This window comes from Pleuronectes platessa, chromosome 17 (assembly GCF_947347685.1).
Source record: "Pleuronectes platessa chromosome 17, fPlePla1.1, whole genome shotgun sequence".
Lineage (NCBI taxonomy): Eukaryota > Metazoa > Chordata > Actinopteri > Pleuronectiformes > Pleuronectidae > Pleuronectes > Pleuronectes platessa.
In genome coordinates, this window is record NC_070642.1 from 2,449,658 (window position 1) to 2,473,149 (window position 23,492).

A 23,492-nucleotide genomic window follows, 5' to 3' on the forward strand; every position below is an offset into this window, starting at 1 on the left:
GGGTATTCTCTGAACAAGTGAATTATGCCACCTACTCTTTGAAAAAAGCTTGGGAGGAGGAACTGGCTCTCCAGATTGATGACATTGTTTGGCAGGAGGGTCTCAGCAGAATCCAATACTGTTCTATTAATGCCAGACATCACTTAATCCAGTTTAAGGTTATGCATAGACTCCATTATTCGAAAACCAAACTACATAGAATATATCCTACTGTCTCTCCTTTGTGTGATCGATGTAAATCTGCTGACGGATCCTTAACCCACCTTTTCTGGACATGTTCAAAACTGTACGACTTCTGGTGTGCAATATTTAAGTGGTTTTCTGAAATGTACAACTTTGTGTTCAAACCTGAGCCAGAGGTGGCACTGTTTGGCTTCTCCCTGTCTCTTTTGCCTCGAAGTATTCTAGTAGAGCACACCATCATGTATGGAATGGTAATTGCAAGGAGACTGATTCTAAGGCTGTGGAAGTCAGAAGCAGTGCCACTCTTCAAGACGTGGCTATCGGAACTTTTTTCTCTATTACATATGGAGAAGATCCGATACAGTTTGACAAACAATCTTCAACAATTCTACAAGATCTGGCAGCCATTCCTGGACCATCTTGCTCAATTTGATGGAGATCTAGAGCAGCTATGAGACTCACAATAGGCCATCACCTCTTTTTTATTTTTTTATTTAATGTTTTTATTGTACTAGTGATGCATCAATACATTTCATTGTCTTGAGTTGTACGCCCTGTTTGTTAGTTTTGTTTGTTTGTTAGTTCTGTTCTGTTTTTATGCCTTTATTTTATTTTATTTCAATTGACTCTTATTTCTTTCTTTCTCTGTTCCTTTCATTTTGGCATAATTTATTACTTATTCCTAGTATTTGTCTGTTTGTACTTCACTACCTGAAAAAACCCTAATAAACATATTGAACAAAAAAATAAAAAAAAAACTTTAATCTTGATGATGTTTTCCTACAGCTGACATCTATTGCACTTCTGTCCGTCCTGGGAGAGGGATCCCTCACATGTGGCTCTCTCTGAGGTTTCTACGTATTTTTACCCTGTTAAAAGGGTTTTTAGTAGTTTTTCCTTACTCTTGCTTTAGGTTAAGGACAGTGGATGTCTCACCATGTTAAAGCCCTATGAGACGAATTGTAATTTGTGAATATGGGCTATACAAATAAAATGTGATTGATTGATTGTTTGATTGATCGTGGATAGTGGTGGTAGACCATGAACGAGGTGGCAGCTGATGGTGGATCCTGATGGCGGCAGTGGATCATCACGATGGATTGTGAACTATGGTGGCATCCGATCAAGATGGTGGATCCTGATCGTGGTGCAGCTGATCTTGGACTATGATTACAGCTAAACTGCTTGATATACAATATGTCTACTCAGATACCATTACTGACAATAATTCCTCAATTCATTTAACTTCCATTATGTTAAAAACTATTTATTCTAATCAATGCTATAAATACTTTTCTGATGTTCTCTGTTACTCGTGGCATCTATTGCACTTCTGTCTGTTCTGAGAGAGGGATCCATCACATGTAGCTCTCTCTGAGGTTTCTACATTCTTTTTCACCTGTTAGCATTTTTTGTTTTGTACTTTTTCCTTACTCTTGTTGAGGGTAAAAGGCCAAGGATGTCACACCTTGTTAAGCCCTATGAGACAAATTGTGATTTGTGAATATGGGCTATACAAATAAAATTTTGATTGACTTGTATAGTAACTCATTCAGGACATTTGCTTTTTACCTAACTAACTATACATTTAACTTATGCGCTGGACATTTTAGTCTAGTCTTAGGGAAAGGAAATAATTAAAAAAAATGTTTAACTCCCATCCAGTCAACAAATGAGCATTTGTGTCAAACTTCAGCAAACTGCTTTCAAATAAGATGGAACTTGAGAAGATGCAACAACAGTACCATCTCCAAGAAAGTAACCAGAAACAGGGAGTCTACACAAACACACTCAACTTTGTACAACAGCACTCGAATATAACTTGAACTAATGCTCAGTTCTGTAATTACTGTAGCAGAAAGTTTTTGATTTTATTAAGTAATGGACTCACACCTTCACTTGCATGGCCAAGTACTCCATCAGTCACATTTGTTGTTCTGGTCATACACCACATAGTATTCTGGGACCAATAAAGAATAATCTTCTTATCTTATCTTATCTTATCTTGTCTTATCTTATCTAAGTTGTGAGCCATATCAACCTCATAATGCCACAGGTGGGAGTCTGTCACCTGTGTGCTTCATCTGCCAATGTGTTGCACTTTTTGTATACGACCTATGGATGCACTTTTTTAGCATCATTAGCACAACACGTTAGGTTTGTATCTTCATGCAAGAACAAGGAAGATGTTTTCATTTGAAAGTGTATTTCTGAAATGTTTCCTCTGAAGCCCGGATCAGACTCTGGGGCAGGTGCGTCCAGCAGGGGCGCTGTGTGCCCCAGGCTGCACAGTGGGCCCGCCCACCCCGCAGCCATGGCCGCCGCCTGCTGAAAAACAAGTGCGCAGGAGAACGACGCGTCAGAGGGGGGCTCTTCACGGAGCAGTAAACAACAACTACCGAAGTGAAACAGCAGCTCTTATCCTTCACCAGCCAACATGACAGCAACTGTTATATATCCTTTCCTGGAATACGGAGAAGGCGCCAGCAAGGTAAATGACGCATCGCCGGGAGCCGGCCGACTGACGGTCTTTTCGGCTCCAAACATGCTAACATTAGCCTAGCCACTTTTCTTGCTGCAAGTTTGACTTGAAGTTTTTCAGGCACGTAACTCGTGTCACCCGCTTGGTGGTCGACTCCTCATGGTACACGCCATTCATCCACTCAGAGGTTTTATATAATGTCTTTTGAATTTAGTCTTTGCACTGGTGGTTAACAGGCGGGTGTTGGTTAGCGTCATCTGGGGGGTGATGTGAGCGTGGCGCACACTGAGCAGTCAGCGATTAAAAAGTTAGACGGGTCTCCATGACTTGTTACATGATTCGAACTTTGCACCAAACAGTGTGCAAATCAAACAGCTACAGATCCCCTTAGCTGTTTCTAGTTAGCTTGTGGTGGCTCCTTTGTGTCTGTCTGGATATACACTCAGTTAAAACTGTGTCACCGGAGGTAAAAAGTTGCAGCACATGGCTTTGTTTGTCCCAAGTTAGTTCTAGGTTGATGAGCTGCGAGTCCTCTGCTGCAGCGGTGAGACTTTCCCCATGAGCTGTTGAGATGCAACTTTTATGTGATAGTGTGAAACGGACAATGAGGACCAGCTATCTGTGTTAACAGCCAATATAGGAAACGAACAACTTCAGGGGGAGGAGGAGAATTTCTCCTTCAAAAGAATTTCAATTAAATATTTTGACATCTCAAATAAGATGTCAATGTATTAAATTAGTAATTGAGATTAAAAATAATGAGCTGCAAAGCTAGTCGCAAGCAGCTTTGAGTTTAAGAGTTTGTAAATTTATGTTTTCACCTGGTTACTTTAATAAAGATGCTGAAAAGCACCAGTAGGGAGCCAAAGTGGCATATATTGCCACTTTGCCAAACTGCAGGCAGCAAAGAGCAGACTGTGGCACGCTCCTGCCGCACAGCGCTAAAGCCACCAGCGAGCCATCAGTGTAATATTAATCTTTTAGACACAATGGTCACACTAGTGTTTCCTACAAGTTATATTATTATATATTATATATTATTATTATATAACTAAATGGTTACAAGTCAGTGTGGGTCAGATGGAATACTGATATAAATATTTGGACCACAACATCGATTGTGAAATACCATTGTAACCGTTATAAATCAATGGCCTCATTTTATTAAAAAGTAAGACATAATAGACATATCAGCCGCTGCCTTCATTTGAGGTGAACGGTATTGCAGCCAATTCCACTACAAAGGAAGTAAATGGTGACCTCAAAAACACATAAAATGCCTCCATACTGCTCCAGAGGTGTCATCCAAGTGTCTGAATGCCCCAACATTCAAATTCGACTTGATGACGTCATTTAAAACATGTTTTTAGCCTCAATGTCTGCAGTTGTCTATCTCGTAGTTACCCCTGCAGTCATTGCAGCTATCGCGAGCTCTCGCAAAATACTCACCAGTGTTCTCGCGAGAACTTGCAGTAGCTGCAGTTACCCCTCCATCGGCAGAGGGGTTAGTAGATAATAAGGCTGTGCTCAAAAAATCGATATGGCGATATAGCGTGACGTCGTCATGCCAATGCACGCATCCATGCAGATGCTACTGTATCGATACGGCGTCAAATGCTTTGACGGCCCCCTTGAAAACGAAACTTCACCTATGGTGCAGTGCACAATAATGCCAAAGGGGGCAGCATAGGCAAAAACAGCACACGTCTCAACTCAAAACAAGCAAGGAAGAAACACCGGAAAAACTGGCGGAGTTATTGCACGTGAAATGCTTTGCTCGCAGTCTGAATTTGGCCGCTCAACGTGCGCTCGAGACGCCCACTGTTTCTTACTTATTCTCCACTGAGGTGTGGAAGAATGCCAAGGAGCTGTGGACCTTAACTGAAGCGGACCTGGCCTGTGCTGAAGTTGAGGCTAATGCCCTTTAGCCGCTAAAAGCTGCAATACTCGTAATGTCCGAAGAACATTATAGAACCGCTGAATGTCCAGATGTGCAACTGCACTCATGTTCAAGCAACAGACTCGGCACTTAAGAGGGAAATTAAAAACACCGTATCCGGGGATCTTGGGAGGAGATGCGTGAACGACAGATCCGTGGCATTGCCTTTTTTTTTTATTGGGATTAGAATGATAATAATTTTATTTTACTTTTAAGATCTTTTAATGGCCAGAATTTTAAGTATGTTGAGTGGTGCGATCCCTAAGACTTCGCCTTTGCTGTTATATGGAATAATAAAGAACAACTGTTGTAGTCAATTCTGTGCAGGACATGGTCATTATTCAAAAGCAACGTGTATCGTGATAGTATCGTATCGTGGCCTCTGTATCGTGATACGTATCGTATCGTGAGGTTGTAGGCAATACCCAGCCCTAGTAGATAATGTATGAATTCTCATTTATTAGTGAACTATCCCTTTTAAGAAGAGTGTTTGAAACGGGGACACAGGGGCAGTCACACGAGAGGAAACTTTGTCGACTAGGCTTTAAATCACAGACGGCCTACCGCTGCAAATTTAATACTGCCAGTTTCAGGATCAGGGCAGAAGCACCTTTGGCCCGGTCACAATTTACCATGCCAGAGTATCTTGTGGAATTGTCCTAACTCCGCCCTGGCCTACACTACCTTTTTTCCAAGTAAAGACCAACATTAATCGGATGTTATTAGGACCCGTATGGTACTTGCAGTGGGCGGCTGTGGCTGAGGGGTCGTCCACCAACCTGAAGGTCGGCGGTTCGATCCCCAGTCTGACCCATCTGCATGCCAAAGTGTCCTCGGTCAAGATGCTGAACCCTGAATGGCTCCCCATAGAATAACAAAGTGCTGCGATTAGATGCACTGTATGAATGTGTGTGTGAATATAAAACTGTACTGTAAAGCGCTTTGAGTGGTCATCAAGACTAGAAAAAGCGCTATATAAATACAAAACCATTTACCGTTACTTTGTGTCTGTTTGATTCAAACTTGAGGCACGCATTTTAAACGCATTGGAAAAGAAGAATGATGCCCACTCACTTCACCTGCCACATGCAACACGAGACACAAACAGCCAGGACATCAGTGTTAAAGTGATCGAAACGATCAAGATTCTTGATGTGGCCCCATCGATTAATACCTAAATAAATGTATCATCTGTTTTGAGTAGAGTGACAGAGACACACACACACAGGTTGTAGACAGGAGAGAAGTTCTTCTGGCAGATTATGTTGTAACAAAGTGTTCGTTTTAACTTCAATGTGGAAGAAGTAGCGTTTCAAGTAACAATAATATTGATTCACAAGATTATTTTAAAGATCAGCTCAACGTGTGAATTGAAAAGATCTGGACCTATGCTCTGAACAACAGAAAAATGGGCCACTTTGAGATTTACTGTTACTGTGTATTCATTATAGGGCTTTACCCAACCAAAAATGTTGCCAGTCAAATTGGATTTGGCTGTTCATTAAGATTATTCAAGTCACACTAAAATGTCCTCAGAAGTAGCTGCCTATTTGGTAGATGATGTGGACCTTTACTCTCAGGTGGAGTTTTACATTTCATAGTTATCAGTTCTGGTTCTTATGGAATAACGTTTCTCGATTCAGGGGGGAAGCCGAATATGTTGAAGCGCTGAGGCTCAAGGGTAGTATTAAAACACATTCTTATATAAATCTGCATGGACTTCACACACTACACAATTCATTATGTTAAGATAAGGTCTTTACATACAATGATTTCGAAAAGTACAGTTACAAAAAAAAAATGTCTGTGTTAGGGCTCGGCGGAATATCGACTTATTACAATCTATTTCAAAGGAAAGCAATACCATTTACGTTGATGAAAAGCATTGCCCTTATTTGTATCTCTCCTGAGGGGTAGGGAGGTCTGGCTCTCTCTCACTCCATGTATCCCTACTCCCTCTTCCCCTCTGTTAACGTCCTGCAACATGGATGGGGCCAAGGTACCAGTAGGCACAACTTACTAAGACCTGGTTTATTAAAGTAAAAACCGTGGTGTGCCCGATGAAATAAAAAGTGTTAAGATTACAACTGATGTGGCTGTGATCATGCCAGCTGTCATTCGTGCTCCATCGTTGGACCAGCCATCCATACATTTTGAGTGCGCCCCCATCTAGACCTCTATGGTACACTCTCTCAAAAGTGTAGCAGTATTAGAGACATACCTGAAAAGAAGCTATGAAAACGTTATAGTCTTTGAACAAACAATACAATTTCAATTAATTATAAGTCAGATTTAGCTGGGGCTCGGCGATATGGTAAAAAAACTCTTGTATACAGTGCCTTGCATAAGTATTCACCCCCTTTGGACTTTTCTACATTTTGTCATGGTATAACCACAGATTAAAATTTATTTCATCGTGAGTTTATGTAATGGACCAACACAAAATAGTGCATCATTTGGAAGTGGGGGGAAATATTACATGGATTTCACAATTATTTACAAATAAAAATCTGAAAAATGTTGAGTGCATATGTATTCACCCCCTTTACTGTGAAATCCCTAACAAAGATCTGGTGCGACCAATTGCATTCACAAGTCACATTTGCAAGTCACATAATTAGTAAATAGGGTCCACCTGTCTGCAATTTAATCTCAGTATAAATACACCTGTTCTGTGACGGACTCAGAGTTTGTTGGAGATCATTACTGAACAAACAGCATCATGAAAACCAAGGAGCTCACCAAACAGGTCAGGGATAAAGTTGTGGAGAAATATGAAGCAGGGTTAGGTTATAAAAAAATATCCAGAGCTTTGAACATCTCTCTGAGCACCATAAAATCCATCATAAGAAAATGGAAAGAATATGGCACAACCGCAAACCTACCAAGAGGAGGCCGTCCACCCAAACTGAAGAGTCGGACAAGGAGAAAATGAATCAGAGAAGCAACCAGGAGGCCCATGGTTACTCTGGAGGAGTTGCAGAGATCCACAGCTGAGGTGGGAGAATCTGTCCACAGGACAACTATTAGTCGTCTACTCCACAAATCTGGCCTTTATGGAAGAGTGGCAAGAAGAAAGCCATTGTTGAAAGGGATCCATAAAAAATCTCGTTTGGAGTTTGCCAGAAGCCATGTGGGAGACACAGCAAACATGTGGAAGAAGGTGCTCTGGTCAGATGAGACCAAAATTGAACTTTTTGGCCTCAATGCAAAACGCTATGTGTGGCGAAAACCCAACACTGCCCATCATCACCCTGAGCACACCATCCCAACAGTGAAACATGGTGGTGGTAGCATCATGCTGTGGGGATGCTTCTCTTCAGCAGGTACAGGGAAACTGGTCAGAATAGAGGGAAAGATGGATGGAGCCAAATACAGGGAAATCCTTGAAGAAAATCTGATGCAGTCTGCAAAAGACTTGAGACTGGGGCGGAGGTTCATCTTCCAGCAGGACAATGACCCTAAACATACAGCCAGAGCTACAAAGGAATGGTTTGGATTAAAGAATGTTAATGTCTTAAAATGGCCCAGTCAAAGCCCAGACCTCAATCCAATAGAGAATCTATGGCAAGACTTGAAGATTGCGGTTCACAGACGGTCTCCATCCAATCTGACTGAGCTTCATCTTTTTTGCCAAGAAGAATGGACAAACCTTTCCATCTCTAGATGTGCAAAGCTGGTAGAGACATACCCCAAAAGACTTGCAGCTGTAATTGCAGCGAAAGGGGGTTCTACCAAGTATTGACACAGGGGGGTGAATACTTATGCACCCAACAGATGTCAACTTTTTTGTTCTCATTATTGTTTGTGTCACAATAAAATTTATTTTGCACCTCCAAAGTACTATGCATGTTTTTTTGATCAAACGGGAAAAAGTTTATTTAAGTCTATTTGAATTCCAGTTAGTAACAGTACATTATTATATGATTATATATTAAAATATATAATCGCATTTGTCATTTTTAACAAAAAATTTATCACAATTAATCAAACATTTGTATCTACTCTAAATGTCCCTTCATTTATTTGTTTTCCATAATTTTTTCATTTTAATGCTCTTATCAACATGGAAAAGTGGATTGGCTTGCTTTATGCAAATGTTTTATTTTATTGAAAAACAACATTGCCAAACAGGGTGGTATAAAATTATAAAGTGCACATTTCAGGTAAACAAGGACTCGGCCTATAGTGCAGTTAAACCATGGCTTAATGTTTTCTTTTTTTCAAGTTTGCTGTGAACATAGCAGTCAGGCCTCTTATTTCAGAAACAGTGAACCGTAACAGTTAGGTTACCAATAACAGGTAAGCCTAATTAGGGATGGGCATAATTAATCGACGATCGATTAATTGATCATTAAGAATTTCGTCGCTGAAATAATTTTTTCATTGAGAAATTCGCTAATTACACATTTGACCACGGGGGGCAGTGTTTGAAAAAAAAACGCCACAGTCCTACTCAGTTACCTGCGACTGGCTGCGAGTTACCGTGTAGTTCCATTTCCAAAGTAAACATGAAGAGGTCACGGCGAAGTGTTGCATGGGACCATTTTGAGTTAAAAAATGACTTGGTTCACTGCCAATACTGCGAAGCTATCCCAGAGGCTGGGGGAGACAAGGAGCCTGCGTTGTCTGACACGGCCGAGGGGAGCGCAAACACCGGAGCCGCGGCCAGGCTAGCCAAGTTAGCACGGAGCTACCTGTGTATCACGGCGACGTCAGTCCCCTCAGAGCGGGTTTTTCGGCGGCTGGACTGACGGTCACCAGGCTGCGTTCGCGTCTGACCCCAGAGCAGTTTAACATGCTCATCTTTCTCAACACAAATCCGTAGGCTGGTGCTGAAGTTGTATGTGAGTTAATGGTTATTTTTATGAAGCTTTCTCGACTCTGTACCTTGTTTGATAGTTTTGAGTTACATTTGGCAAATCCTGTCAGACCTAAGTATTATATATTTGTAGTTGTTGTTTAACATTATGTTTTTTTATATTATTATTATTTTATTTTGGAGAAAAAGAAAACGAGGGTCAGTTGTGTTTAGTAGCACCAGCTTCTAGCTGTCGGCTCCGCTGCTTAAGATTACGGCAGCGCATATTTAGTTCATCTTGTAATAAAGATCTCAATGAGGAAACACGCTTTTTTTTCCTTCACTACATTATAATGTAGTTTATAAATAGTGAATTTTTTTAACGTGAAAATATTAATGAGTAATCGAAAATCCGTCATTAACTCTCCCGACGATCGACGAAGACAATTTAATCGAACGCCCAACCTTAAGCCTAATACTTCTTTCTTTGAAATAAATTAAACACAGAACTTTGTAGGGCTATTTTAGTCCCCCCCATATTTATGGAAAATGTATGAAATACGAAGTACCCTATTTTGAAATAAATAAAAACGTATAGCTGCAGCCTAATAGCTTAAAAATCTATATTTTAGTTGGCGAAATATTAAAACAAAAAGCGAGAGCAGGTCAGACTGGAGGCCACCACAGATAATGAAGCTCGGTAGAAACCAACTGCAGCTTCTGCTCTGATCAAGAAGCTGAGGCGCTGATCTTTGAGCAGCTGAGACCAGAGAAACTCTGTTTTCACGGTTTCCATAGTTAAGAAGCAGTCAGTCAGTCTCTGAGCGGCTGCTTCACGTGAACGAGCTCTGATCTCACTGTCTCTCTGAGCGAGTGAGCGGGGGCGGGGGGCGGAGCCCCCGGGCCGGTGCGCTGTCTGGGAGCACACACACTTGCCTGCTCCTGGTACTTCATGACGGCCTGATACGATGATGTTTAAAAAAAATTCTTGTGTCTTAGTCAACCACCAACATTTTCGTCTCGTCAACGAAAGATAAAATAGATTTTATTTTCAAAGATCCGTTTTTTTATGTGGTGTGAGAAATTGGATGTGTGGCGTGAGTGCGTGTAAAAACATGCAAAAGCGTGTGTTGGCAGCTCTGTGTTAATCTCGCGAGAAAAAAATTGACGTTAAAATGGGTTTGCGTTAACGTTGTTAATAAAGCGTTTAACTGACAGCACTAATATTTATGTTCCTGGATAAATGGGGGGTTGCTTCCTCAGCATTTTTTTTTATCATCAGTGATCGTTCAGGATGTGATGCCCTGTCTGTGCACGTTACGTCTCGTGTTGCGTAGAAGGTTTAAACATGTGTGTCGTAAACTCTAGAGCGACTCAAACAAACCCACAGTAAACATCAGTACAGTTTGTGTCCTAATAACTGTGATCAGTAAAGGTGTTTATTTTTAGTGTAAAGTGAACACAGGTCAGATGGGGAGTAAAGAAGAAGCAGACTTTGACCCATAAAGGACCACTCAAAACAGTTCAATCTGAGGAGGGCTGTTTTAGACAGGGTGAAAAGGGTGCTGTTTTAAATGATCCTTGTGGTATTTTGACCAAAATATGTTACAGACATTTCATTAAGACCTCAAGGAACCATATCAACTGTGGTAAAATGGGCATAGTATGTGCCCTTTAATGTGCGTCAGTCCTGATTCTGGAGCAGTGCTGGTTAAGATAATATTTTAGCGGTGTGTTTGTCATAACATGGATGGGTTGAGTTCTATAGACCATATCTTATATTTCTATCGAGGATAATTATTTGTTTTATCGCGGATTAGATGAGGCAAAATACATAATTAAAAATAAAAAAAAAATTGTATTATGTTCACGTGAAGTGTAAAACGGGTTCCCAGTATCTCATAGAGATAAAAACACCCACTAAACATGAAGGAGTTATACATTTTTAGAAACATCAACCTATAAGTCACACAACTTTAACTTGAAGTGCTTAAAACTCTATTTACTCTTATACTGCCAGTTTCTTTATAAGAAGTTAGCTTCCAGTATAAAATAAATTTTCTGTAATTTTTTTTAGTAATAATCTGAGGCGAAAGTACCTTCTAGAGGATACATTTCAGTTTATTCATTCTGGATTTATTGTGGGATTAAAATTTAAATCACGTAACAAGTAATCGTGACCCGTCTAACTTTTTAATCTGTGACTGCTCAGTGTGCGCCACGCTCGCATCACCTCCAAGATGACGCTAACTAACACTTGCCAGTTAACCACCAGTGCAAAGACTAAATTCCAAAGACATACTATAAAATATCTATTAAAATTCTTCCATGAATAGTGTTACGCACCTGGCCTAGGGGCGCCAGGCTGCACAACAAAAAAGACGGGAGACAACAGTTTCCGAATCAAAATAAGTATTTAATCAAACCAAACCAATCCAAGTGCTCAACTTATAATAAAAGTATGGGATGTGGAAGTCAGTAAGTCCGTATGGTGGAGTGTGTATGCATGAGTGGATTATGGGTGTGTGTTGTTTCAACATAAGTGTTGAAAGGTGTGCATGGCTATGGAGCTGCAAAGAACAGAGAGGGAAGGACTGGGGAAGCAGACTCTTATAGGGCGTTGGCACCCGGGCCCAGGTGCACGCCAATCACTCCTAATGACCAATTAAGTAGGTCTCTGCTCCCCAGTCCTAGAAACAAATGGAAGACACAACATACAGGGAACCGTCACAGTAGTTTATGAGACTTATACTTTTCTCCTTAGGGCTTCTTTACCTACTTGTACAATACTAAATAAATTAATTTAATTTATATTATATTATTAACAGTCTTTTTTTAATAAAATATCGATTGTGTAGCGCTAATCAGCATAACTAGATAGGATTTTTGGTGCATATTGCCAAGCTATTATCAGTATTTAAAATGTAAAGCTCTTTGGTCCCAAACCTGCTTGTGAGAACGTTGACTGCTTTCTGATTGCTTTACCCAGAGGATCTGTTCAAAATGGATAGACTGCTCAGAAAGGATTCATAAACGCATCACACACTAGTCACTGAATATTTATATTACCATGGTGGAAACTATTAATATTACCATGCACTTACTTAACTTTCTTCCCTTTACAGGACAATAAGATGTTAAAATACAGCAACAACAATAGTCTTGGTGGAAATCCGCTGACGCCTGCCACATGCTCCAGTGCCAACCACTCCTGCAACCCCATTGAGTTTCTGCTGGACAGGAAGGTGGTGGAGGCCCCCTCTCCAGTAGGCCTTTTCCAGCGCCGTCACTCAGTCAGCCTCCCCAGTACGAAGTTCATTCAGAATCAGTTTGTCAACAGCCTTAACATGGATCCTTCAGTGTTGCTCGGTAACAGCTGCAGTGTCAACAACAAGGAGAACCATTTTCGTGAGCGCTCTTACTCAGAGCTAGGGGACAGGCTGCGGCCAGGTAATCAAGTGTGTGTGGGGGTAAATAGCCAAGTCAACCCTAGCCGTTATAAAACAGAGTTGTGCCGACCCTTTGAGGAGAACGGCTCCTGCAAGTATGGAGATAAGTGCCAATTTGCCCATGGCTTGCATGAGCTGCGCAGCCTCAGCCGTCACCCAAAGTATAAGACTGAGCTGTGCCGCACCTTCCACACAATTGGTTTCTGCCCATACGGCCCTCGCTGCCATTTTATTCACAATGCAGAGGAGCGCCGTGGGCCCCCTCCCCTCTCTGTCTTCAACAAGATGGTGCGCCCTCGGCTGCAACACAGCTTCAGCTTCGCTGGCTTCCCCAGCTCAGGCGGCCTGGATGATAACCCTACCTCAGTCACTCCTCCACCAGTGTTCTCCACTGAAGACCTGACGGCGTTGCAGAGCAAGCCCTTCACCTACTCAAGCCAGGAGCTTACCAGCCTCTTTGGCCAGAGCTTGGAGCACCCACTTCCATGCAAGCATCAAGGTCTGGTCCCCTCTTCCCCAACCACTCCTTGCTGTTTTCAACCCACATCAGAGAGCCCCTCCATTCCCCCAGACTCTCTGTCGGACCAAGAGGGGTACCAGAGCAGCATGGGCAGCCAGAGTGGCTCTGAGTCCCCCCTCCTGGATGCCTCTCGTCGTCTCCCCATCTTCAGCAGGCTTTCAATCTCTGATGATTAAGGTGGACCCCGGCATTGTTTGACCTGAGGGAGAGCAGGAGGGAAGGAGATGATTGAGACCACCAACTTCAATAACTCTGAACGTACAGGCCCTGCATTGGAGGCCATGATTAAGTAAATGTGAATGATTTTGAGTAGAAGCTCAGAGGTCACACTATAAAGTAGGTTAATGACTTGTTGGTGCAGTCAGAGTGGCAGTGGGGGCAGTTTGTGTGTTCATTGTACAGTGGAGGGTTATTACCTGTGCTGCAATCTTTACACCTCCAGGCTTATCATAGCTCAGTGTTCAACTTTTAAATGATAGTTACCACAAAGTGAACCAGAGAATGTTTCTTAATTCGACTTCTCTTCTGGTTGTGTCCAGCTTCCTGTTCCTTGCCATGTAATTGTTTATTTTGTGAAGCCGACTTGGATTATGTGTTTCACTGAGCTGGTGGTCAGTTATTTTTTTCTAGGGGTTGTGAGTTTTTCCAACAGGATTCAATAGAGTTTCACTCAAATTACAAGAAATATTCTTTCACTTCCCTTTATTAACTTGTATAGTCAAGCTTTTCCTTTTCCAGTCCCTTAAGATTTCAGCCTCCATCCAAAAACATTGACTGTCGGTGGAATTTAGTTTATATTTAATGAGTTTAAATAGATTTGCTTTAGATCAACATCAGCATATCTGAACTAGTATCTCTGGATCACCCACAGAAAACACTGGGGGCTGTTTTCGCAGTCTTTCTGTAAAAAGTATTTCTATTGACTGCTGTTGTCACTGAAGTCTGTCTGGAAAAAGACAACACTTTGGCTAGGGAGGAGGTAAGAAAGATAATGTCTTTTCTTTGGTAGTTTGGGTAACCTGACCAGATTCCTGCTATTAATTTGTACTTCAGAGTCTTTAGAGTTCAAACTCTGCTACAAAGTTAATATCATTAAACCCTAAATAGTTCAGCTGCTTATCCTTTTCAATCCCAGACCTTTCCAACCCCCCTCAGATCAATTCTGTGTCTGAGGTGATATGTTAGACAGCTGTCTGAAATCAGGTGAACCTGAACTCTTCTGTTGATTCCACCATATTCAATTATTATGATTATTAATATTATGGTCATGTTATTTTCTAGTTTGTTTCTCAGAATCTTTAGTGTTGGGGCTCTGGTCATCACTGCTTATTTATCAAAATGTATTTATTGCTGATCTTAAGCATTTTTTTTATTTTGTATTTATCTGGTTAATTAAACTATAGAATATATATTTTCTTCTATGTTAAATTATGATCTTCCGTATTAATCACAGGATGACTGTTTATTTTTATTCACAGTTAATATATCATTCTGCAATGATGTTTTTTGTAACACTTGATTTATTTTGAACGTGAATTTTAATTTAAAACACAGGTTTAGCATTTCTATTTATTTTGAGTTCCTTCCACATGCACCATCAGTTCGAGGTTCTTTTTGGCAATCTGAAAGCACGGATGCATTGGAAGTGGCAAAGTTAATGCCCCGCTGCAAGCTGTATGCCTAACTACAAACTTTATCTATTCATTATAGGGGTAGAAATCTTTTGCTGCCATTATCAATTTCAAGTGAAGAGAGAAGCCAACACGGTAATTACCAACTAATTGAATAACAAGGATAGAGTCATAGTTTCTGATGGTCTGGACTAAGTGGTGGTGTTGGTTTTACAGGGTTTTTCCAGCCAACATTCACAATATGTGCCTCTATCACAGCTGCCAGATACCGTGTGTGTAAAAGATGGAGCGAAAAAAATGAAGACCTTACTTTCTGACACGCTGTTAATAGGTTGTGTGAGAGTTAATACCTTAGGTGTAGTGTTAGGGGCTGGAGAATGCATTCTCAATGAGCGTCTGAACAGCTAATGTGAGTGTGTGTGTGTTGTTCTGCTGGCTCTGTGTCTGATACCTGCACTCTGGATTAGGATTTGTGTTCAGTGAGGTAACTTCAGGTTTGACCCTTGGTAAATCGTCATGGTAATTTATGCTGCACAGCTACATTGAGATTACAGGTCAGCATTTATATAAGCGTAGCATGACCAATCAGTTCTCTTGGAAAATTTAGTGACTACACATAGTGTTTTCAAGAAACTATTTATTTATTTGACACGTAGGACTGCAGCTGAAAGAATAAGACTAAAAACCGTAAAACGCATCCCGTGAATAGATCTAAGCAAACACATTAACTTAATGGAATACAAAAATGTACTAAGACAGATCTGCTGGTGCTGTAGTGATGAACAATATTAACCTACACAGTCACACAGTCTTGTTTGTCTTATGGCTACTGCTTTTTTCCCCCTTCAATATCTTAACACGCAGGGTGTATTTTTGTCAGAGTACCTAATGGCTCTGAGGTATTAAATTCACTCACTGTATATAAATTTATATTTATTAAAATGATTTTAAGGGCTATCAGCCTCATTCGGAAATTGCACCAAGAAGTATGGGGATATAAGTTGTGAACAGTATATTAAGTGGTTTTACCTCCCTCATGATAAGTATACCACAGGAAAACGATTTTCTAAGAGAATCGGCACAACCAATATTGAACATTAGGATATTCAGAAATGATGGTATTCGTATTGATCTAATGATGTTGATTGAATTCACAGTGAGTCATACACTTGGAATATTGGAACAGAACTAGAGTGTACATATCCCTTTACCATCTTCTCTCTGCACTCAGCAAAATTCCTAATGTCAAGATGGGAGTGTTGACCACCGTTTACAATTAATCCAGGCCTCTTATCCCTCACCCTGCAGCAGTTCTGGGTAGAACTAGCATATCTATCCTTTAGATGGGTTCTGGAATAGTCTCGTCGTCATACTATGGTGAATTCTCATTTGATTATCAGCCACTTATACTGACAAAACATTTTTAGGTTGTTTTGAAAGGCTGAGAAAGCACGTCTGTTCCACATTATCACACATAGTTCATGATGATCAGGATTATGTAAAGCTTATTTTTGACCACTTTTTCAGTGAAGTGCCTATAAACACATTCCAGGTTCCCCGAATCTTGTGCCTTCATATTTTTCTCTATAAGATGTATTATTGTCATTAAACAGGACTGACACATGAAATGCAACTGTTGAATGTATTCTACAGCAGATTTTGCTGTCACCACAGTAATTTCTCAGTTTATGGTTTATTTTGTAATGACAGATTGCAGTTACAACCAATAAAGTCTTTATACTGAATATGTGAGTTGATCTTTGAAGCTGTTGAAATGTCACATTTTACCATTATTCCCACACTATACATTATCTCTGCTTATGCATACTATTTCTGCTTGTGTAACTGTCAAGATGACATCAGGGCCACAAATCTGAGACTGCTGGTCTCCCCCCATCAAGACCTCAAAGAAGCCTTCAGCCGGTGTCTGTCTGATCTCCTGGGATTTGACTATTCATTCAGTTCAGACACATAGCTCACATGCATACACACACACACAAAGTTCACACACGTAGCTATAGACTTCACACATCTCTTCACTGCATCTGCATAGAAAGTTCACGCCTGCAACTGTTTCTTTGTTATTCCCTCTGCAGAATGCTCTTCACTTGCTGTATGATTGTCTGACCTTCCCTGCAAGGAATAAAGTTTACTTAAAAGACTATGATTCTCTAATCTCTTTATTTCAGAAGTCTCACCAGGTCAAATTTCCATCACACTGGCATTCTTTTTTTTTTTATTCCGCTTGCTGTTGTGCACTGTCTCTCATCTTGGTCAGGATCCTTTGGCTTCCGTTTTTACACTGGCTACATAAGGTAGTCTGATAGACTTCTATTGTTCTCTGCAGTGTTCAAAGTCAATACAGGAATCCTATTACATTACTTTTCATTTAGCTGACGCTTTTATCCAAAGCGACTTACAATAAGTGCATAAAACCCTGAGGGTACAGACCCAGGACAACAAGAGTCAAGAAAGTAAAATGTCTTCAAAATAAAGCAAAACAACAAAGTGCTATAAGTAAGTGCTACTAAAGTGTTAGTTTAAAAAAAAAAATTGTATTTTTTTTAAATTTTTATTTATTAATTTTTATTCAAGGTATAGTCGGAAGAGGTGTGTTTTTAGTTTTCGGCGGAAAATGCGTAAATTTTTCTGATGCACGGATGTCGATGGGGAGCTCATTCCACCATTTAGGAGCCAGGACAGCAAACAGTTGTGATTTTGATGAGTGTTTAGCTTGCAGTGAGGGAGCAACGAGCCGATTAGACGAAGCAGAGCGAAGTGAACGTGCTATTGTTGACCATGTCCTGGATGTAGACTGGACCTGATCCGTTCACAGCATGGTAGGCAAGTACCAATGTTTCGAACCGGATGCGGGCAGCCACTGGTAGCCAGTGAAGGGAGCGGAGGAGCGGAGTAGTGTGAGTGAGCTGCTGCATTCTGGATGAGCTGCAAAGGTAGGATCGCAGTAGCAGGTAGACCTGCCAGGAGGGAGTTACAGTAGTCTAGGCGTGAGATGACCAGAGCCTGGACCAGAACCTGCACCGCCTTCTGAGTGAGAAGGGGTCATATTCTCCTGATGTTGTACAGAATGAATCTACAGGACCGTGTTGTTGCAGTAATGTTGGCAGTAAGTGAGAGTTGACTATCGAGTGTCACACCCAGGTTCCTAGCAGTCTGAGTGGGGGTTAACACGGAGTTGTCAAAGTTAATAGTCAGTGCGTGGGTGGGAGAGTCTTTCCCTGGAAGGAAAAGTTGTTCAGTCTTGTCAAGGTTAATTTTCAGGTGGTGTGCAGACATCCACTGAGAGATGTCAGTCAGACAGGCAGAGATGCGTTCTGCCACCTGTGTTTCAGATCGGGGAAAAGACAGGATTAGTTGGGTGCCATCAGCATAGCTATGGTAGGAAAAGCCATGTGAGTGAATGATAGAGCCGAGAGAGTTGGTGTACATAGAGAAGAGGAGAGGACCCAGGACAGAACCTTGAGGGACCCCCGTTGTGAGAGGACAAGGTTCAGACACAGATCGTGCGAACGTTGAGGTAGGATGAGAGCAGGGAGAGAGCAGAGCCTGAGACACCCAGGTCCTGAAGGGAGGAAATAAGGATCTTGTTGTTCACTCTGTCAAATGCAGCAGAGAGGTCTAGAAGGATAAGGACAGAGGAGAGAGAAGCTGCTCTAGCAGCGTGAAGTTGCTCAGAGACAGCAAGGAGGGCAGTCTCAATTGAGGGGTGGACTGGTTATTGGTGAGGGTTGTTGTGCAATAGTAGTAGTAGATTTGACGTTGGCTAATTGTTAATAATCATGAAAAATTATTATTAAAATAAAAATTATTTATTAAAAATAATTAAAAATTATAAAGCTATTAATTAAGAATAGTAAAATAATTAATTAGAAATGATACGGTTATCAATTAATAATGGTTAAATAATTAATGAAAACAATTAAATTATCAATTAAGAATGAAACAATCTGTAATTATTGCTTATCGTTGCGGGGCACCACCCTGGTTACAGGGACCAACAAGTCAATCTTTAAATATCAGTCTCAAGTGATATACGTTATATTAATAATCTCAATATTCAATATTAATGATTATATAATAAACAATGAAGGGTTTTAAGTTCGAGCACAGGCTATAGTAATCCAGCTGTATTCACATACACATGTACAAATAATCACAGAAATACAAATACTTTAATTACAAAAGTATTTATTAAAGGGAAATAAAGTTAATGTTATTCCATGATTCTTCATTTAACAAACTCCAATATTTCAAAGATGGCAACAGCAGCAGCAGCACTTATCACAATTGTCACACATGTAATACTGAGTATCTACGTGTGTGTGTGGTCGTGTGTGTCTGCCTGTCTGTGTCTCTGTGTGTGTAAGAAAGAGAAAGGGGAGTGGCTATGGCGTAATGACGAGATCCCCTGGTGACGTAGTCTGGCCAGGATCAAGATGTTACGTTCAAGATGGAGGTTTATGACCCCGGTGACGACATGAGGTCGAAGACAAGATGGCGGTCGGTCGCCAGTTACACAAAGGAACTTTTTAGACAAAGAGATTTCTTATCTCCTGGTTCTGGCGCCAACGGCGTCGAGATGAATTAAGTCTCTTTTCAATCTAGATTTATCCACGTAACATGAAATTTATAAGTGTAGGTCGGGACGTGTGTAAGAAACAGGTTTAGGAGAAAAGAGAGAGAGAAAGAGAGAGAGACATCAAAAAACCATCATCTGAGACAAGCTACAGTGACTTAACCACTCAGTACACAAATTAGGGTTGTGCACCGATCTTTTAACAGGTTAAGTCTCTGCAAACTTAGTCGGATGATAACAGTGCTGCCGGAGGCTCTCTGTCACGGCGCGAGGCACTTTAAAACATTCGACAAAGTAAACAAGGAACCGGAAGTGACGTGTCGTTTCGTCGTGTTACACGGTTTAAAATAGATTCGGCGATCTTAAAACAAACATACAATCAAATAAATGACACGCTAAGTATTTAAACTAGTTCTCTGCCCAGACAATTAATAAGCCTCTTACTGTGACCTTCACGGTGTTGCATGCGCGTGTCGCGTGGATATTCCGGAAGTCCAGTGAATGATCGTGGCCGCTCAAGCTCGGTGGCGCTGGTTCTTCGGTTGCAGCGGCGTCGGCTGGGCCGAATAGGAGCGGATTCGTCTTGCTCCTCTACGGGATGACGTCGTTCTTCTGCAGTGATGAACAGCGGTGGCACAGTTGTTTTGGAGATCGTGGAAAAGAAAAGTCTTTGTCTCGGCCGGCGAATGAGCTTCCTGTTGCGCGGGCTGCGAGCGAGTTCCTGTGCGCGGCCTTTTCACGTTAAAAACAAAAACAGTCTTTCAAAATAAGATTCAACTTAAGATAAAAGAAAAATGAAAGAAATAAAAGAAAATAACTCTGGTTGCCCCTTTAGCGACGAAATCATCTGAAGACCCGGAGGGGTCTGTTGACGTCTTCAGAGCAGGGTAAAATGGCGAAGATTTTTGGGGTGCCAGGGCTTTTAAATTACCTGAGAGGTCCTCCTCCTTGAGGAGTTGGTCATAGGACATCGGCCAATTGATTTGTCGGGAATCGATCTGAGTGGGCGGGGCTTGGAACTCAGCGGGGGTTCCAAGGCATTCCCAGAACATTTTCCACCCCCAGGGGGAGATTCTTGGGCCTGCTGGAGAATGTTTTCCCTCCAAAAGTTTAACAACCCTTTGTTCACCCTCGGCTCCAGTGTCTGGTGGCCCCCCCTTGGGCTCTTCAGACCCAGCAGGGCTCCCCGTGTTCCTGCGGGGGCCTTGAAACCTGCTGGGGTTTCTCGAAACTGCCAGGAAAAGTACTCACAGGTGGATAGGAATGTTCCACAAGGCCTTGATTTATACAGGCCTTTGTTTAGATTTTCTTTGTGTTAACCTCTGCCCTGTGTCTGGTGGTCAGCCTTTGGGCTCTGGCCCAACAGGGTCAAGAAGGTTCTAATGGTTAAGATAGGAGGAGAGTTGAATAAAGATAGCGCGCTCGAGAGTTTTGGAATCAAAGGGAAGATGAGAGACAGGTCTTTAGTTATTTAATTCAGACGGGTCGAGGGTGGGTTTCTTCAGGAGAGGATTTACTCTTGCCTCCTTCAGAGAATTAGGGAAACAGCCAGTTGACATGGAAGTGTTGATAAGATGGGTGAGAAAAGGAAGAAGGTCAGGAGCGATAGACTGGAGAATGTGAGAGGGGATGGTGTCAAGGGGGCAGGTGGTCGGGCGGGTGAAGGTTAGAACTTGATTAGGAGACAGGGGGGTGAAAGAGGAAAGCGAAGGTGATGAAGATGAAGTTGATGGAAGTGTATTTATAGAGGGAGGATCAGAAAATGAAGAAACTGTCATCTATCTTTTTTCTAAAGTAGTTGATGAAGTGGCTTGGTAGAAGGGAGGAAGGAGGAGGGGGACTAGGGGGGTCAAGGAGGTTGGAAAGGATGGAGAAGAGTTTTTTGGGGTTAGAAAATGAGGATTGAATTGCAGTTTGGTAAAAAGTGCTTTTGGCTGTGGAAATAGAGGCAGAATAAGAGGAGAGAAGAGACTGATAAGCGAGCAGGTCTTCCAGGTATTTAGATTTCCGCCATTTCCTATCTGATGCTTGCATAGTGGCTCTGTCGGCACGCACCGAGTCAGACAACCACGGAGCTGGGGAGGACTTGCGGACCTGTCGTGACATAAGAGGACAGAGAGAGACAAGAGAGGAGGACAGAGTAGAAAGGAGAATGTCTGTGGCAGAGTTAGGATGCATGAGCGAGAAAGAGTCAGTGGAAGGGAGTGCTGATAAAACAGAGGAGGCTAGAGAGGAAGGAGAGAGAACAAATGTTGCGACGGACAGGTACAGACTCTGTTGATGTGGTAAGGTTGTTGGTTTGAGATAGTGGGAGGAGACATGAAGTGGGGTTACAGTGAGGTTGAACAGTTTCTGGTGAAAATGTAGTCAAGGTGGTTACCGGCTTAGTGAGTAGGAGGGGAAGGACTGATTGTTGTATACTGACGTACCAATGGTGAAGAGGTATTCTGGTTTTGAAGTCGGTATACGTTTCAGTATCAAACCATACCACACTCTGTAATGAGAGTCAAAACATATACAAAACCTTCTGTTGTTTAAACCTAACCACAGACAAGAGTTCTGGATTGGAACCCCGGTATTTGGTGTGAAGGTAAGGGTCCTAAACAAGAGTCTGTGTGGTCAGTTGGGAGTGAGGGTTGTCTGACCATCTAATCACTCTGGGTTGGGTTGGTTTGAGAACAGTTCAACAATTCATAGTGTAAGTGTAATAACTTGTCTGCCTTGCACATACAGGTGCATCTCAATAAATTAGAATATCATGGAAAAGTTCATTTATTTCAATATTTCAATTCAAAAAGTGAAACTCATATAGATTCATTACACACAGAGTGAAATATTTCAAGTGTTTATCTCTTAATTTTCATGATTACGTCTTACAGCTAATGAAAACCCCAAATTCAGTATTTCAGAAAATTTGAATATGACATAAGACCAATAAAACAAATACAGAAATGTCCGCCCATATAAGCACAATACTTGGTCAGGGCTCCTTTTGCATGAATTACTGCATCAATTTGGCGTGACATGGAGGCAATCAGCCTTTGGCCCTGCTGAGGTGTTATGGAAGCCCAGGTTGCTTTGATAGCGGCCTTCAGCTCGTCTGCATTGTTGGGTCTGGTGTCGCTCATCTTTCTCTTGACAATACCCCATAGATTCTCTATGGGGTTCAGGTCAGGCGAGTTTGCTGGCCAATCAAGCACAGTGCTACCATGGTCATTAAACCAGGTATTGGTACTTTTGGCAGAGTGGGCAGGTGCCAAGTCCTGCTGGAAAATGAAATCAGCACCTCCATAAACCTTGTCAGCGGAAGGAAGCATGCTCTAAAATGTCCTGGTAGACGGCTGCGTTGACTTTGGACTTGATAAAATACAATGGACCAACACACGCCGATGACATGGCTCCCCAAATCAGCACAGACTCTGGAAACTTCACACTGGACTTCAAACAACTTGGATTCTGTGCCTCTCCACTCTTCCTCCAGACTCTGGGACCTTGATTTCCAAATGAAATGCAACATTTACTTTCATCTGAAAAGAGGACTTTGGACCACTGAGCAACAGTCCAGTCCTTTTCTCCTTAACCCAGGTAAGATGCTTCTGACATTGTATCTGGTTCAGGAGTGGCTTGACATGAGTAATGTGACACTTGTAGCCAGGGGTGGACTGGCCATCTGGCATACCGGGCATCGTCCCGGTGGGCCGTTGACCCAATGTGGGCCGGTCTGGTCCGCTATGTTTTTTTTGTTGTTTTTTTGTTGTTGTTTTTTCTCTCTAAATTCCCTCCAATTGGGCCGGCCAATTGGCTACAGAGGGCTAGCAGTGTGTTGCCAGCATCGACACATATTATTGGTCTATTGTTTGTCATTGTCAATCAATCATGGGCTGACAGGC

General features: G+C 41.7%; 1 protein-coding gene across 1 annotated transcript; it reads left to right on the forward strand.

The window, feature by feature from the left end:
* The first annotated feature begins 2,479 nt into the window (after positions 1-2,479).
* LOC128460495 (mRNA decay activator protein ZFP36L1) lies at positions 2,480-17,167 on the forward strand. The gene is made up of 2 exons (XM_053445718.1): positions 2,480-2,674; positions 12,531-17,167. Exons 1-2 carry the CDS (start codon positions 2,621-2,623, stop codon positions 13,548-13,550), a joined length of 1,074 nt encoding a protein of 357 aa, XP_053301693.1. The 5' UTR covers positions 2,480-2,620; the 3' UTR covers positions 13,551-17,167.
* The last annotated feature ends 6,325 nt before the right edge of the window (positions 17,168-23,492 follow it).

Coding starts and splice junctions, on each gene's coding strand:
- LOC128460495 (XM_053445718.1), top strand. CDS start 2,621: ATGACAGCAACTGTTATATATCCTTTCCTGGAATACGGAGAAGGCGCC. Junction 2,675..12,530: donor ACGGAGAAGGCGCCAGCAAG/GTAAATGACGCA, acceptor TTCCCTTTACAG/GACAATAAGATGTTAAAATA.